The following is an 18,981-nucleotide window of genomic DNA, read 5'->3' on the forward strand; positions in this document are numbered from 1 at the left end:
AACTGACCAGAATAGAGCCCCACGATTTCTGGACATGACTGTTTGCCTTCGCTGTCTTCTTATTTGACTGATCAGGTAGCTGGGGGTCCTATGCTATCTGCCAACTGCATAGAGTTCTCCAAACAATAAATAGTTCTGCGATTGTTCCTCCATAACAGTATTCCACGTCACTCTTGTCATCAACTTAATCTGACCTGAAACTTACTCCTTTATGGTGTTAGAGGTGATTTCCTTGTTAATTCCTTTTGATTCGATTCATAAATCCAGGTGTCGAGGATTCAGTGTCCCACCATCCCAGTAGTATCTGAGTTGTCATAGAGAACTCTTGGGGACTGACATGCCTTCTCTCTCTCTAATGATAGATTACAGGCAGCAATGAGGGTAGTTGAAGTGTAGATTTCTAGACAAGTATCCAACCGTGCTCCCCAAATAATCCTGTCTAATGACCTGTCTTTATCCACACACATAAAAGGTCAGCTTTTCTAACATCACCTCCTACTCTTGACTCATCCCTATGGCCTGATGCAAGAACTTCAAAGATTCTAACTTCAGCTATAGAATGATTGTTATAGCACAGGGAAAAAAGAATATGCTTTATTTAGATGTCAGAGCTGAAAATGGAATGCACAGCGAACTAAGACCTGCCTAAATGTTACCAGTGGTGATGCTTTGATTATCTTACTCTCAGTTTTGATGAGACACATAAGCCCATATTTTCTATTAGAAGGCAGCTATGCAAAGCTGTGATTTCTTCTCTCTGTGCATATTTGGACCATGTTTATCTTTATATCCTATAATCCAGGCAAAATTACATTCTCATTTTCCAACTCTGTGTCCAAATCCTCATTAGTTTTGTGACTTGACTTATGCAGTAATTAATGACGGTAACGTAAGTGCCCACATCGGAATTAAGCAGTGAGGCTTCAGAGAAATGCTGGAAAATGCCATGGAAACCACGATTCCTTTCTTCCTAGAGGCAAGCAAGGTTAGGAGGCTGGGAGGTGCTGGCATGCATATGCGCTGGTGGCTTCAGCAGGAAACTGAGCTAAGTGGTGCGGAGGGGGTGCTTTTGGAGAGTGGGCCTCAAAAGAGGTGCTGCTGCTGCTAAGTCGCTTCAGTCATGTCTTCTCTGTGCAACCCCATAGACAGCAGCCCACCAGGCTCCGCCGTCCCTGGGATTCTCAAGGCAAGAACACTGGAGTGGGTTGCCATTTCCTGCTCCGATGCATGAAAGTGAAAAGTGAAAGTGAAGCCACTCAGTTGTGTCCGACTCTTAGTGACCCCATGGACTGCAGCCCACCAGGGTCCTCTGTCCATGGGATTTTCCAGGCAAGAGTACTGGAGTGGCAGCTGAGGGTAAAAGCATTAAAGTCTAGAAAGCATGTTCTGTACATGACAGATTCTCCTACAGCACAAGAAACTGCACTCCTGATTGCGTTCAGAAATACACATACACTTAAGGGCATAATACTGGTTCAAACACAACAGAGTAAGGATCTTACCCTTGTTTGAAGGAAAAGAGGAATTATGCAATGAAATACAAGGCAGGCGGCATGACCACGTGTCCTTGACTGTTTACCTGATTGGACTAGCAATAGCAACCGGTAGGTTAGTCTCTTTTTGGAGGTAACTTTCCACTGCATTAATATTCATTAGAGTTTGCTCTGAAGGTGATGGAGCACCTTCAGAACAGGATACCAAGAAGGTAGCTTAGGGCACAGGAGCACCACACTTCCTTCCATCATTTACTGTATCCTCTAGGCTCAAAGACTAGCCTCTCTAAGCCCATCAGTTTATCATTCTGAGTCTCACTTTCCTTACTATAAAATGAGATTGAACCAGGGGATTAGATGAAGTCTGAGGCTCTGTCCTAAGTCTATAATAATTTTCAAAATGATCTCCTCCTTCCTAAACCACAAGATTCCTTTGGGATGAGGAAAAATGAGTGGGTTCTTCATGTTCCTTAGGGCTTGGGAGACAGAAATAGGAGATTCTGAATTGTGAGGCCTATCTCAAACTACTTTTGGATCTTTGAACCTTTTTCTCCCAAACTGAGTATCTAACTTCTGAGGAGAGGAACCTGACTTTGGAGTGGGGTAGGGAAGGTTGGACTACTTGCTGTTTAAGAGGCAGCCTTATATTCAACATATAGTTTGCACAGAGACTAATACTTAATACTAAGCTCCCTACTGAGAAATTTCCCAATCGCAAATTAGATCATGCATACTCTCTGATTCAACCAGCAGGAGTATCCAAGAGATATTATTTTAGAATGTGTTCATGAATTATGGGTTTATATACTTTTAGACAATTATACAAAGATGGTTGACTGAGATAATTATTATCTGGATAAATAGACTGAAGGAAATCACCTAGTAGATTTGAACCAGTAGAGTTCAAGGGCTAGCATGCCATTATTCATCACCTGAATTTTCTTATGACAGGAAACCAAAGGAAATTCAGAGGTCCTGGTGAGCCTGCTCAACTTCTGTTGATGTAGGCTTCTGCCTGGTCCATAGTGCTCCTTTTCAAAGGCTTCCTGGATGGCATTAATCCCAAAATAAACACACATAATATCACCATGATGCTCATGAGACACACGAATTACTTTAGTGCATTCTCATAGTACATAACCCAAAGGAAGGACATTCCCATTTTAAAATGGGAAAATATTGTCCAGCCTCAAAAGTCAGCAGGCCCCTATGTTAGCTGCTTGTTAAGAGTCAACTAAGGAACTGTACTTGGTTCCAAAGTGTTATCTAATCAAGAATGGACTATCCTTCCATCTGACCAATACTTCATTCTCTCTCCAACCTTAGCCATGGAGAAACAGTGGCCAACAACTTTCCATCAGTTACTACAACTGAAGTTGTAATGCAGAAAAATGCTAGCAAAGTAACACAATTTTGCTCTCAGCTGTCAGCAGATAAAAGTTACCTTGGTTTTCTTAAAATCACATTGGCAGTTCTTTTTATTTTTTGCCAGAAGTAAAATAATCCCAAATAAAACAGTAAGAGAATTGCTATACAATGCTATTCCCTCTTTTCTCAACTCAGCATCACCATTAAATAGCTGTGAACTCAGACAACAGAGTAACCATGGACAAGTTAGTTCTCATTAATTTAATGTGCAGGTTAATAGCATTTTATCTTCATGAATATTTGGTGTATAAATAAATAGTAGCTGTTAAATGACTGAAATTTAAAACGTAACTAAAATGTGGGCAGAATTGGTTATTTGAATCTTTGATCATCTGGGCTCTTCTTTCTGATGGTGTTCGTTGTAGCCCTCTCCTATTCAACACCTTGATAACATTTTCGTTCAGGAAGCATCAAAGCATTTGGAAAAGTTTTAGCTGCAGATTTATCTGTTGCTCTCCAAGTTGAATCCAATCCATATTTGGACTTAATTAACATGGGCCCACCATATGTGTGCACATTTTCTGAAGGGACAAGGCACAGATGGGAGCAGATATTGTATTTTTGTCCTTCCCAGCTAGTATTGCTGAATGTATATGGGTATTTTCTGTGATGCCTTTATGTTTGGTAAACATAGACCTTCCTCGTCAGCCACTGTTGCCATTCACTCCCTGCAAAACCCAAGGTCAGCATGGAGAAACAGGTCTTAGACTTATTTGGAATTAACTAAAAGGATAGACTCTAATAGCAAAGCTTACTACCAACCTTGGGTTTAGTTTCAATCTTAGATAAAATTGAAGAAATGATTTCTCACCAGGGTCCTGCTGCTGCTGCTGTGTTGCTTCAGTCGTGTCCGACTCTGTGCGACCCCAGAGACGGCAGCCCACCAGGCTCCCCCGTCCCTGGGATTCTCCAGGCAAGAACACTGGAGTGGGTTGCCATTTCCTTCTCCAGTGCATGAAAGTGAAAAGTGAAAGTGAAGTCGCTCAGTCGTATCCGACTCTTAGCGACCCCATGGACTGCAGCCTACCAGGCTCCTCCGTCCATGGGATTTTCCAGGCAAGAGTACTGGAGTGGGGTGCCATTGCCTTCTCCACACCAGTGTCCTAGCCACATGATTTTGAGCCCTGTTATCCATCTAGCTTCATCCCTCCATTTGATACTCTCAGTATCAAAGTCTGCTCTTGGGGATACTGGTAAGGAACCTGAGAATCTATCAACTCACATACACAAAGGAGGAAATGACTAACAGTACTTGAAATACTACTCTCTCCCTAGATTTTCATCTTAGTAGTCAGGGAAGCCTTTAGCCAAATGTCTATTATCCCATTATGAAAGTGTTAGTAGCTCAGTCACGTCTGACTCTTTGCAACCCCATGGACTGGAGCCCACCAGGCTCCTCAGTCCATGGGATTCTCCAGGCAAGAATACTGGAGTGTGTTGCCATTCCCTTCTCCAGCAGATCTTCCCAACCCAGGGATAAAAGTTGGGAGGAGTTTGATCAGGAGCATGCACTGGAATCTTTCCAGAATCCTAATAATTTCCACACCATGACTTTTCAATCTTTACTTATAAAAACAGTCTTACCAGGCAATGCCACATCTGCACCTGCCCGTGGACCAGGGGAACGGCTTAGGGCTGGAATGAGCAAGACCGTATTTATGCTTTACATGATGCGCAAGGTCAAAGCAGCCATTTAATTACAGAGCTTTCAGAAGATGAGCTTAAAAACTTCATGCCTTACCTCTTAGCCAAACTTGGACTGATTTACTTTTGTTCTCTGTGGACAAGGATCCTTTTGTGGGCACCTTGAGTTTTAACTCAAGATCATCAAATAATTATTGTAAGTCATACTTCCCTGACAGACCCAAAGGGCCCTCTAAGGATCTAGATCTGTAAGGTAGGTTATCCACTCTACCCAACCAGTGTAATAAAAGGGAGCAATGAAAAGCCTTTTAGTTGACTGAGTTCAGCTATGTCTGATTTACATAACCTGGAACATTCTTTAAATGAGAATTTGAAAACAACTTTAAAAAGATGAATAATAAATGCACAACTATTCAAATAGACTCCATAAAAAGAATACATATATGTATACATACACACACATATATATTAATATATTAGTGATATTAAACTATGATCCCTTCAAAGAAACTGTTATTTCAGGTGTCTGATAAGCATGATGCCCAATAAATGCTTGCCAAAAATTGCTGAATGGATATACTAGATTATACCCCAGATGGAGTTCTGTTTAACATGAATCCCTCCTGACTAAAGACATGAAGCTGGTCTCCCTCCATGCTCTGTCTTCATCCCTGACCAGTACCAGGGGTTTTTATAAATCTTTAGTTGGGGATCATCCAGTGAATGTTTCAGCCACCACCCCAACTCTCTTTAAAATTTCTCAATGGCTCTCGGGGATATTAGATTTTCTAGTCAGAGACCAGAGACAGCACTCTGACACACTGCTACTGCCCTGAGTAGAGTTCCACTGCCTACTTTTGCACACTTGTGTGTGCTAAAAAGCATCTGCTTTGGGTTCTTCTCTGCTGCACCTTCCACTCTTCTTAGCAACTACCCCAGTTTTTTCTAGTCACACCTACCATATTCTTGGTTGCCAATGAATTGACCTTGTGTGTTCTGCCTTGACCTTAGCAGCATGCCTCTCCCTGGTCACTGAGGTTCATGACTAACCTCCCTCACTGTCTCACTAGCCCTGATCCAGTCACTTAGAAGTCTTCTTGAGCCTAATTGTCCAGACAAGGTTTTTAGTAGAAAGTCTTATTTTCCAAAGAGAGTGCTAATGCCACTGAAAAAAACAGACCTCTTTATCAATCCCTGCCTATTTCTCTTTCAAAATGTTCTCCTCTTATTCCATCACATGGACAGTTAACTAAAGTCCTCCTTGGGACATGCTGAAGTAGAGCTTCTTAAAATGTGCTCCACAAGATCAGCCCAGCATTAACTGAGCTGTTTCTCAGGAGGGCCTGAGAATCTGCATTCCTACCAAGCCCCTTGGATGATACCTACATCGACCAGAGTTTGAAACCAATTGTGCTAAAGAAGACCCTGATCAGCCAACTAGCCTAATGGTATCTTTTAATCCAATGGCCACTCTAACTCCTTTCCTCCATCTCCCCATATGTGTGGGTTGTATAAATGATGCATGTCTAACTTGACTTCTAACTTGCTCCAGGCTAATTTCACTTAAGAAGGACACTCTTGTTTAATACATGATGCATCCTGTCAGATCTCTCTGGCATTAGAATGTCACATGATTCAGAAATTTCCAAGTATACCTGAGAGGAAAGAGTCAACAGACCTACACGACCACACTGTACAGTAAAGCTGTCCTTAACATTTTAGGAGAAAGAGTGAATAGTGTTCTAGGATGTGGTATGACAAAGCCCAACAGGGACAACAAATATAAACCCAGATTGCCAGAAAGTTCTAATTTTAAGAAGCATTATTATTTAAACTTAAGGCTTTCATCACATTCAAGAGTGGAAATTCACCTATAAGAGGAAATTTTTATGCTGATCACCTTCACTTGCAGTTTAGAATCATAGAAATTTTGAGTAGGATGGAGTTGTGGGTAAGGAATGAGGCTCAGAGATATAGTTAGGGTCAAACTGCTCTTTCTCTATAAGCCTGGTCCACCACCCAGGCCCCTGGATCCCCAGTCAATGATGCTTCTACTCGAGGAGGTGGCCAGGGGAGGCTAGAGGAGTTTTTAAAAGGAAAAGTCATGGGAAGCCTGGATAACTGCAGAAAATATGAAGACAACCAAGGTGTCTACAATCTATTCTGCTAGCTCTACAGACAAAAGAAGATGATAAACTAGAAACAGATTTTAAGAAGGAACATTGTAGAGTAGAAAATAATAAACAAACTTTGACATCAATTAAAGTTGGGTTCAAATCTAATTTTGGTTGCTCACTGTTTTTGTGACTTTGTAGAAATGGCATAACCTCTCTGAGCTCCAATGTGCTTATCTCAGAAACAGAGAGAATTCTCTCTGCCTCCTGGGATAGTACTCCACAACTGCAAAATAATGAGAGCACTCGAGCTACAGCAGGTGCTCACAGAATGATTATCAATACTATCGAAATCACTTGAAGTTTTCTTTTTCCTTATTAAGCATTTTAATCCTAAAAGAACATAGGTTCTATACCCTCTGCTATTTCCATGTACCACTGAAGGTTTGCATATGCTACACAGAGTGTGCTATGCATGGTCCCTGAGAGAGGAATGGCAGGAATATACCTGAGACTCTTGCTTTTCCTAAAACACAAAAGCATCCCTTTACTCTTCCTTTCCAAACAAGACAGACTACTATATCAGAATTAACTCTCTTTGAATGTTGGAAATCTTGTCTTTAGGCAAGAAGATCCCTCACGACAATTTGTAATTCCATCTGAAAATTTGTTTTCTCTTCAAATGGCTTTTTCTTCCCTCAAGAATCTTTTACTGGGAATGGTCTTCCACTTACATGGAATTCCTTATGAATGATGAGTAGTTGCTTTATGAGTCAAGGAACCTTCTATCCAACATGAAATTATAAAGTGATTAATATGCATGCTTCTAGCAATATGAGAATAGTCCTGGCCATGGACCCAGCTACCTGATCAAGGCTAGAGGACAGGTGGACATGGCTTTCTGGCTTTCTTTCCATTTGGTTTGCCTTATTTCTAGTTCCCACTAGAAATGCTAGCAACTTACAGAGAGGGGCCAGGCAAGCTTTCTGGCTTCCTTTGCCAGTCTTGGAATCTGGCAACACCCCATGGGCTCTGGAGTGTTTTTATACGTATAATTACAATTACACGTACGTACAATTATAACAATTACATATAATTATGATTTTACACTGTATAATTACGATTATACAGTGGAAGTGACAAATAGATTCAAGGGATTAGATCTGATAGACAGAGTGCCTGAAGAACTATGAACAGAGGTTTGTGACATTGTACAGGAGGGAGTGATCAAAACCATAACCAAGAAAGATAAATGCAAACAGGCAAAAGGGCTGTCTGAGGAGGCCTTACAAATAGCTGTGAAAGGAAGAGAAGTGAAAGGCAAAGGAGAAAAGGAAACATATACCCATCTGAATGCTGAGTTCCAAAGAATAGCAGGAGAGATAAGAAAGCCTTCCTAAGGGATCAATGTATAGAAATAGAGGAAAACAATAGAATGGGAAAGACTAGAGAGCTCTTCAAGGAAATTAGAGCTACCAAGGGAACATTTCATGAAAAGATGGGCACAGTGAAGGACAGAAATTGTGTGGACCTAACAGAAGCAGAAGATATTAAGAAGAGGTGGCAAGAATACACAGAACTATACAAAAGAGATCTTAAAGACCCAGATAACCATGATGGTGTGATCACTCACCTAGAGCCAGACATCATGGAATGCAAAGTCAAGTGGGCCTTAGGAAGCATCACAATGAACAAAGCTAGTGGAGGTGATGGAATTCCAGCTGAGCTATTGCAAATCCTAAAAGATGATACTGTTAAAGTGCTGCACTCAATATGCCAGCAAATTTGGAAAACTCAGCAGTGGCCACAGGACTGGAACAGGTCAGTTTTCATTCCAATCCCAAAGAAAGGCATGCCAAAGAATGTTCAAACCACCACACAATTGCACTCATCTCACACGCTAGTAAAGCAATGCTCAAAATTCTCCAAGCTAGGCTTCAACAGTAAGTGAACCAAGAACTCCCAGATGTTCAAGCTGGGTTTAGAAAAGGTAGAGGAACCAGAGATCAAATTGCCAACATCTGTTGGATCATACAAAAAGCAAGAGAATTCCAGAAAAAAAAAATCTGCTTCATTGACTATGCTGAAGCCTTTGACTTTACAAAGTCAAAGTTTGTTGACTTCACAACAAACTATGGAAAGTTCTTCAACAGATAGGAATACCAGACCGTCTTACCTGCCTCCTGAGAGGCAGAAGGGGATGACAGAGGATGAGATGGTTGGATGGCATCACCGACTCAATGGATATGAGTTCAGCAAGCTCCAAGAGATGGTGAAGGACAGGGAAGCCTGACTTGCTGCAGTCCATGGGGTGGCAAAGAATCAGACATGACTGAGCGACTGAATGACATGGGCTCTGATGACCCTCCTGTTCTAAATCCTTTGTGTTTTCCCATTTCTGCTGAATAAAAGCCTTACATTCTCCCACAGAGCTTGAGGATGCTGATTCATTCATTCAACAAATGTTTACTGACTACCTACTCTGTTCAAGGCATTATTTTAGACAGTAAAAAGGGAAACTTGTAGCCTTTGTGGTTATTGCATAAGGGAAGAACCTTGCATAGGAGAGAAATAAGTAAATTTTAACATTCATTTGATTTAAAAAACTGTAATATTAACGTGGTTTACAATGTCTGCATCTATCAGGCATTTAAACTTTAAGTAAGATATAAACGTAAGCTAGTATGATGAGCAAGGTGAACTAAACAGGAAAGTAGTAAGGAATGGAATGGGGGAAGCTGATTTCCTGTGCTTCGTCTTATCCTTTTGCTTTTAAAATAGAAATGTTCGCTCAGCCTTCTCACTCTGTATAAAGAAGCAGGGTCTCTATAAGGGAACTTTATTCTTTCTCTTGGGCAAACAGGAGCATGGGTGCTCTGAATACCTGAATGTCTTCACAATAACAAAGGGAGATGTGTTATAATGCTTCAGTAAATGAGTTCTTTAAGAAAAATCAAATGGGTTGGGAAGATCTGCCGGAGAAGGGATAGGCTACCCACTCCAGTATTCTTGGGTTTCCCTGATGGCTAAGCTGTAAAAGAATCTGCCTGAAATGTGGGAGACCTGGGTTTGATCCCTGGGTTGGGAAGATCCCCTGGAGAAGGGAACGGCTACCCATTACAGTATTCTGGCCTGGAGAATTCCATGGACTGCATACTCCATGCTGTTGCAAAGAGTCAGACATGACTGAGTGACTTTCACTTTCACCTAAAAAAGATGGAGAGCCAGAGTAAAGGAGATAAAAGATTAGTCACATTTTGGTATATGTTGTATGTGTCAGTCTTATCTGGTGCAATTTCTACATCTATTGGGCTTCCCTGATAACTCAGTGGGTAAATAATCTGCCTGCAATGCAGGAGACCCCAGTTCTATTCCTGGGTTGGGAAGATCCCCTGGAGAAGGGATAGGCTACCCACTCCAGTATTCTTGGGCTTCCCTTGTAGCTCAGCTGGTAAAGAATCCACCTGAAATGTGGGATACCTGGGTTCAATACCTAAGTTGGGAAGATCCGCTGGAGAAGGGAAAGGTTACCCACTCCAGTATTCTGGCCTGGAGAATTCCATGGATGGTATAGTCCATGGGGTCGCAAATAGTTGGACACGACTGAGTGACTTTCACTTCACTCTGTATCTCTGTACAAAATAATATCAAGCTCACTTTTCTCCTAAACCCAAGTTTTTAAATTTAAAGATAGCTTTTAAAAATCAGTAGTGGTTACTTTGGAGGGTTCTTGACAGAAGAGAGCTCAAGGGAGTGTTCTGCAGTGATGGGAATATTCTAAGTCTGGATCTCGGTGCTTGTTAAACAGGTAGGTATAGATATAAAAAAGGTATCATGCTGTAACTTATGATTTGTGTATTTTTACTGTGTTTAACATATACTTCAGTGAAAAAGGAAAAAAATCTAAGTAAAACGCAAGTCTGTTTTAGGCCTGCAGATGTGTGGTAAACTAGACATCATAAATTATAGGCTCTGTGGTCCATGAAAGAACTGATTAGATCTTTCCAATCGCTTCCCATTTGCTCAGATGATGACATGATTTAGCAGTGTGGGGAGCTGTGAACTTGCCTCCTTGTTATTGACACCCATTGGGCTCCCATACAAAACCTATCTAGAAAGGGAAATAGGAAAACAAATAAGGAAGGAGGCAAATACACACACAGTTCTCCACTGAGACTGAGATTCAGAGAGTTTCAAGCTCTTCGGGAATTTCACTCAGTGGGGCTTTTCCATGGTGTTAATAGTTTTGACCCCAAGAACTCTGGAGGATTGTTACATCTGCCACAAAGCCAGAAATATCATGTCTGAAACTTTTTTCCCTAAATAAATGTGAAAAGTTCATAAAAGAATCCAATTAAGCAAACCTATGATTAAGAATATTAAAATTGGGTCACTTCCAATAGCAAACAAAATACCACTGAATTCCTTGTTGCATGTTTGTTTTTTTTTTTTAATTTTATATTTTATTTTTTTTAATTTTTAAAATTTTTGTATTTTATTTTTAAACTTTACAATATTGTATTAGTTTGGCCAAATATCGAAATGAATCCGCCACAGGTGTTGCATGTTTTAAAACTATTCATTTCTGCTATTATTAGTTTTTAATTTCTCAAAAGTAAACTTTTCAAAATCATAATGAAATCTCCAGGTTTTCTGGTTTTGATTCAATTAAACTATGCACATGTCCTCTGATTATTTTTATATGATGGACATATTTTTGTTTGATGAAAATATTTCCTCTGTAAAAAATGAAAAAAATAGATTCTTACTGTTAATAACAATTTTAAACTCACAGATCCTTTTGAAATTCCCCTCCCTTAACAAAGTGTCAAATTTTTTTAAATTTCTGATTACTAGAGATTTTCATTTTGATTCTTTTATTCTTCCTTTTGTTAAAGACTTCATGGCATTGATCTCAATAAAATAAAACCTCAAAAAAAAACAAAGTCTTTATGCTAGGAAGAAATTTAAATATATTTAACTATATTTATATTGATATCTGTAAATGAACTCTACAACTGACAAAAATCATTTTTCTTGTCTAAAATGTTATTTTAACTTGGATATTTAGAACTCAAAACTATTGCTTTTCCTTTAGAAACATGGTATTTGTGTTCTCAGAATAGCTCACAGAGGTAGGTTATTTATCTAGCAATGAAGGTGAAATACTGTATGTTTGTGGCAAAATTTTAACAATAATAATATAATTATAGTAATAGCAAGACATTACTGAATACAACATAATTTAATAATTTCACCTTTCAGCTATTGTTTGAAGGCATGCTTAATAACATAAAATTGATCATCTTCAAATAGCCTATACTTGTCAATATAAATAACACAGAATGAATAAAGAGTTAAAAAAATAGTATGAATCATCCCACAAACCAAAAATAACTACTCTTAATATAGTGCTGTGTTCACTTCTAATATTGAAAACATTTTCGCATGATTGGGAGTACACTGTACTGTTTTTGTATCTTGCTTTTCCCTGTCATTGTTGTATTGTAATGATTTTGAAGATTGTCAGCATGGATTCTTTGTCTAATCTCACCTCAAATCCCAAATCTTTTCTTTCTTTAAAATAACTGGGCCACTCTTTTATTATTATTATTATTTTGCTTTGGATTGAATAGGTATAACACAAAGCTGAGAAAGGAAAGAAAAGGGAATCAGGAAGGGAGAGCATGACAAAAGGAAGAGTTCAGGTAGCAGTCCAAGAGTCAGAGGGGTCTATGGATAGAAAAGATATTTGAGAGAAAACGAATAGAAACTTGAAACAGTGAACTTCAGAATAACATGGATTCTAGCATTAGAGCTAAATGGCAATAAGCATCATGTGATTCTACCCCATCATTTGATAGTGAAGTGAAAGTCACTCAGTTGTGTCCAATTCTTTGTGAACCCATGGCCTATACAATCCATGGAATTTTCTAGGCTAGAATATTGGAGTGGGTAGCCGTTCCCTTCTCCAGGGGATCTTCCCAACCCAGGGATCAAACCCAGGTCTCCTGCATTGCAGGTGGATTCTTAAGGATGCATGTTTATTGAGTTTAATGTCTTGCTTTGGGGACAGAGACAGTTGGAGGCAGTTCTTGAAAGGGAACACAGATATGCTGATTCTCAACCTTAATTTCGTTCTTTAATCTCTGAGGTATGAAAAAACTGAAGAGCAAGAGGTGTGCAGCATTTCCTTGAGGACTAAGAAGGGAAATAGTGGAAAAGAGATGGTGAATTAATCAATATCCTGATAAAAGACTTGATCAGAGGTGGCTGGAGCCTGGAAAGTTAAGGCAAGGGAAACACAGTAGTCCCTCAAGGACGCAGAGAAGTGAAGACCATGTACAAGCTACGGTCCTCAAATGGCATTTTCGATCCGGAATTACCTGCTCCAGATTTGTGAAAATTCTAGAACGAATGCTACAATATACAATTGACCTGTCCATGTAGTTAGCAAATGAAAAGATAGTGAAGTATTTGCCCATTTGATGGAAGGAGAGCCAATACTTGCCACAACCAATTATGCTTATTACATCATTTTTTGTCCTTGAAGCAAAGCCCACCTGTCCAACTTCAAAGCATGATAAACTTTACAGCTTTTGGACATCAGTGTGCATAAGAGCCCACTTTCCTGTTACATTATTTCTCAATGTTCTTCTTTATTTATTTAATTACCTAAATTATGTATGTATTTATTTATGTAACTTTAAAGTTTTAGTATTGTAATTGGGGTATAGCCGATTAACAATGTGGTGGTAGTTCCAGGTGAACAGCAACGGGACTCAGCCATACACATACATTTAGCCATTCTCTCCCCAAACCCCTCCCATCCAGGCTGGCACATAATATTGAGCAGAATTCTGTGTGCTATATAATAGGTCTTTGTTGGTTATCCAGTTTTAATACAGCAGTGTGTACATGACCTTCACAAAATCCCTAACTATCCCTTCCCCCCAGAAACCTCTTCTTGATTCTAGAATAAACTTGAGACCAGTGCTGCTGGGGAGGTGACAGTCAGAGACTGGAAGATGGGAAATGGAGAGTAAGAGGTTACAGCAAAATTCTATAGTATTTTAAAAATTTACCAATGACTACTGCTCATTTGAAAATTAGAAAACATTGTCCTGAGTGACAGCTGAGATTTCATCATCTTATCAGTGTCACTCCACTTAATACCAAATATATTTTTGGTTTGCTTTTCAAGAATCAGATCTCACAAATTAAAAACTTGTTTTCAATTTTCTTTTCTTTGCTAAGGCTCACCTTGACCTTATCCTGTCCCATGGACTTGAAGAATTTTCCAATGGATGTCCAGACTTGTACAATGCAGCTGGAGAGTTGTAAGTCATTACTACTTAAATAACCACCTGCTTGTTTTAAGCCATGACCTGGTTCTTTTCAGTGTGTCATTAAAGAGAAAAAAACCCATAAGAGTCAATCTATACCTATTTAACAACTCCCGAGGTCCTAAGGGAAGGACAAGGAAAAGTGTGTGTGCATGACTTATACCCAAGAGCACAAAGACCATTTTTCAAAGTAAAAAGCCAAATAACTTGACCTTCCTCAAAAAACAAGCCTTATTTAGTAAGCTTTTCTTTGAAATGAAAATGTCTCCTGGGAAAATTAAGATTATTAGTCATTTAACCTCTATAATGAATCACTCTAGTCAGAAAATTGTATTTCCTTCTATCTTGTGCTTGTATAGACCTTCACTCCAAAGGAATTTTAGAAGGAAGGGATAATTGATTTGAGGACAAGATACAGGGGACTTAGTTCAGTTCAGTCGCTCAGTTGTGTCCAACTCTTTGCGACCCCATGAATCGCAGCACGCCAGGCCTCCCTGTCCATCACCAACTCCCGGAGTTCACACAGACTCACGTCCATCGAGTCAGTGATGCCATCCAGCCATCTCACCCTCTGGCGTCCCCTTCTCCTCCTGCCCCCAGTCCCTCCCAGCATCAGAGTCTTTTCAATGAGTCAACTCTTTGCATGAGGCGGCCAAAGTACTGGAGTTTCAGCTTTAGCATCATTCCATCCAAAGAAATCTCAGGGCTGATCTCCTTCAGAATGGACTGGTTGGATCTCCTTGCAGTCCAAGGGACTCTCAAGAGTCTTCTCCAATACCACAGTTCAAAAGCATCAATTCTACGGCACTCAGCCTTCTTCACAGTCCAACTCTCACATCCATACATGACCACAGGAAAAACCATAGCCTTGACTAGATGGACTTTACTCCAAGGAGTAAGCGTCTTTTAATTTCAGGGCTGCAGTCACCATCTGTAGTGATTTTGGAGCCCCCAAAAAATAAAGTCTGACACTGTTTCCACTGTTTCCCCATCTATTTCCCATGAAGTGATGGGACCAGATGCCATGATCTTAGTTTTCTGAATGTTGAGCTTTAAGCCAACTTTTTCACTCTCCTCTTTCACTTTCATCAAGAGGATTTTGAGTTCCTCTTCACTTTCTGTCATAACCTCTGTCATGAGGTTATCGATATTTCTCCTGGCAATCTTGATTCCAGCTTGTTCTTCTTCCAGTGCAGCGTTTCTCATGATGTACTCTGCATATAAGTTAAATAAGCAGGGTGACAATATACAGCCTTGATGTATTCCTTTCCAGATTTGGAACCAGTCTGTTGTTCCATGTCCAGTTCTAACTGTTGCTTCCTGACCTACATATAGGTTTCTCAAGAGGCAGGTCAGGTGCTCTGGTATTCCCATCTCCTTCAGAATTTTCCACAGTTTATTGTGATCCACACAGCCAAAGGCTTTGGCATAGTCAATAAAGCAGAAATAGATATTTTCCTGGAACTCTCTTGCTTTTTCGATGATCCAATGGATGTTGGCAATTTGATCTCTGGTTCCTTTGCCTTTTCTAAAACCAGCTTGAACATCTGGAAGTTCACGGTTCACATACTGCTGAAGCCTAGCTTGGAGAATTTTGAGAATTACTTCACTAGCGTGTGAGATGAGTGCAATTGTGTGGTAGTTTGAGCATTCTTTGGCACTGCCTTTGTTTGGGATTGGAATGAAAACTGACCTTTTCCAGTCCTGTGGCCACTGCTGAGTTTTCCAGATTTGCTGGCATATTGAGTGCACCAATTTCACAGCATCATCTTTCAGGATTTGAAATAGCTCAACTGGAATTCCAGTGGCCTTAGAGGAGGATGTAAAAATGAGGGGCATTGAGATGACATGGAATAAGGGGATCTCCCTTAGATGGGAACTGGACATACAAAGAGAAGGTGAAGGAAATAGAGAAATGCTACTACTTTGTGCCCTTTATGTCCTGGCTCTGATGCCACTGAAATCTCTAACATGTGCCATAAGTTGCTGATGCCTCCAAGGTAACGGAATTTTCAGTCAGCAGACATGAAATTTTTTTCTGGCTTGCTCTGTCAGTTGCTCTGTTTGTAAATGCAGAGAATAGTAAGTGCTACTGACCTACAGGGATGTTAGGAGATTTAATGAGGCAGGGGCAAGAAAATACTTTTAACTTCTTGGTTTAGAAAAATAATAAATGTAAAAAGACACATCAACTATTATTTAAAAAGAGGCGGTGACAGGGATTTCTTCTGATCGTTTAAAATCATTGTAGATTTCCCTTGAAACTTTCTACAAAAATAAACAAAATAATGACACATCTTTGTTTGAAGAGGATGTCAGGGATAAAATGAGAATTTCTGATTTACAATAGGCTTTATGTATTTATTTTTCCCCTTTGCCCCTTCTCTTCAGAAGATAGTTAAGAAAAACTTTTTCTTATGTAATGATTCCTTCTTTGTGCCTTCTCTACCGCTCCAAAGTCTCCCCTGCCTCAACTTAATACTCAGTTTTTCTATAAAGTAGCAACCATAGCTATCATCTGAGGTTCCTCCAAGGCTTAGTCATGTCCGACTCTTTGTGACCCCATGGTCTATACAGTCCATGGAATTCTCCAGGCTAGAATACTGGAATGGGTAGCCATTCCTTTCTCCAGGGGATCTTACCAACCCAGGGATCGTACCCAGGTCTCCCACATTGCAGGCAGATTCTTTAACAGCTGAGCTACTAGGGAAGCCCCCTTCAAGGCTTAAAAACTCCAATTAGTAAATATGCTTGGTGCTTGCAGGATCTAGAAGTAATGAAATCAAAGAAGCAGTGATGTGTTTACCACTAACTTTGACTGTGAAGGATGGGAAGTGTCCTTTACTTTTCTATCCTCATATTATACCCTTCTTCCCCACATTTTTCCCTCTTCTATTTGACCCCAAGCTGCAGCTTCCAAGTGGCTGACAAGGACTATTACTGTAGCGGTCAGCAAGAAAAGGGTGCTTGGCAAGCCTCTAGTATTTGGTGGAGATATCCAAGAAGTCCTCATACAGTACTGATGTGGAAGAGATAGGGTTGACCACTCTCTTTGTGGACCATCAATGCTTGTACAAAGCCCTCTTTGTGACTCCTTGCTTGTTTTTAACTTCTGGCTTTGAATGGAAAAGGTGGTCCAAAGAAAGAGGAAAGTAGATTCCAATTAATTTTGCAATTGATTTCTGAGTAGCTTTGGTGAGTCATTACCTTTCAGGAAACAAGAATAAGAATCTATAACCTTAATAAACACGCTGAGGTTACTGGCTAGCCAAAACCTCACATAATAACCCTTGTCTGCCTCACTCTCCTTTTAGAGTTTATATCACACATAAAGGAAGAGGAGAGAGAACTGATGCTTGAAAAAAGAGTAGCCTTCATTTCCAGGGTGCAAAAAGATCCAGGAGTACCTGACATAACAACCTAGTTAGCAGGAGCTTGGAGACTAAGAGCTGACTTTGGTTTACTAAACTGATAATAATCTTTGAATGGTTCAAGAGTCATGTAACAATATGACTATATAACAGAGAATCTGTTTTACTTCATATTCAGCATTGTGATGAGTAGGCCCCTTTAGCAAGAAACTAGCACAAATGAATATGCTTAATTTGCATATTCTACAACTTTCTCTTAGGTTACCTACCTACAGCCTTTCCCATTTGCTAAAGTAATTGAGGATTGACCATAAGGACTTGAACATAAATTTTCTGAAAACAAAGGTAATAGACCCAAAGAGAGGAGCCAAGTTTGTAATGCAAATATTTTAAGCAGGGCTGTGATGAACCCATGGAGAAGGAAATGGCAACCCACTCCAGTATTCTTGCCTGGAGAATCCCAGGGATGGCGGAGCCTGGTGGGATGCTGTCTATGGGGTCGCAGAGTTGGACACAACTGAAGCGACTTAGCAGCAGTGATGAATCCAACCTCATTTTTTTAAAAATGCTTTTCATTTCTCATACTGAGACTGGTGCCATGAACTGCACTGTTTTATTGGATAACCACAGACACAGCTCTTTCAAGTAAAGACAATCTTCAAAGCATTTCTGTTTGTTTACTAGTTTGTTCTTCAGAAGATTTAGTGGATAAAGAAGGCAGAGGAAAAATGGACTTTATAGATTCCATTCTCTCATTATACAGAAAAAAATCCTTCAGAAATAGCTTGTTATCTTCCATTTCTTTGGTTCCAATGACATGTAGTTGTCATGATGATCACAGCTCTTTTATTAAAAAATGCTCTTGAATTGACCAATCATGTCTGCTTTAGATGACCCCCTTGATTGTTTCTTTACCTGGCTAGGCTTTCAAGCTTTCTTGGAAAGATGCATTCAATTTTTCACTATGATTTGTTTGCTCCAGTTGGGTATACAATGAATGACCTGATATTTGAGTGGTTAAGTGATGGTCCAGTTCAAGTTGCTGAAGGACTGACCCTGCCTCAATTTATTTTGAAAGAAGAGAAGGAACTTGGCTATTGCACAAAGCATTACAACACTGGTAAGTTTCCTTTCAGCTGCTAAACTCAAATGGGCTCCATCTGCAGCTTGGCTTATATATCATATCACCCTATTTTCTGCATATTGATCAAGAAAGTGGAGCTACAAAGAACTGCCCTGGGCTTGGCTCAAAATCCCTTCAACCCATAAGATGCCTATACCCCTTGGAATGGGTCAGAGAGCATGACAGGTAATTTTTCCAAAAGAGAGAGCGAAGAAAAGAGACTTGGGAATCTTGTGCTATTCTCTTGCTGACCATCTACTATCAAATGACTTTGAGGAAGGATGTATGATACCTTGTAAGTGGTACAGGAAATGTATAAATTTTGGCCCATTCCCAGCATCCACTCTTGACATTGGCTCCTCAGATCAATTTGCACTTTCAGGACTTCTGTGGGCCAGTGGTTAAGAATTCACTTGCAATGCAGGGGTCAAGGGTTCGGTCCCTGGTCGGGGAACTAAGATC

The 18,981-nt window shown here is 40.0% G+C and overlaps 1 protein-coding gene across 2 annotated transcripts in view; it reads left to right on the top strand.

The window, feature by feature from the left end:
- Window positions 1-18,981, top strand: part of GLRA2 (glycine receptor alpha 2) — a 202,538-nt gene that overhangs the window by 58,051 nt on the left and 125,506 nt on the right. For both annotated transcript variants that reach the window (XM_055563480.1, XM_055563481.1), the window contains exons 5-6: window positions 13,937-14,019; window positions 18,379-18,516. In XM_055563480.1, coding sequence (XP_055419455.1) covers window positions 13,937-14,019; window positions 18,379-18,516 — 221 coding nt within the window. The remainder of the gene's footprint in view (window positions 1-13,936; window positions 14,020-18,378; window positions 18,517-18,981) is intronic.

This window comes from Bubalus kerabau, chromosome X, assembly GCF_029407905.1.
Source record: "Bubalus kerabau isolate K-KA32 ecotype Philippines breed swamp buffalo chromosome X, PCC_UOA_SB_1v2, whole genome shotgun sequence".
Taxonomy (NCBI): domain Eukaryota; kingdom Metazoa; phylum Chordata; class Mammalia; order Artiodactyla; family Bovidae; genus Bubalus; species Bubalus kerabau.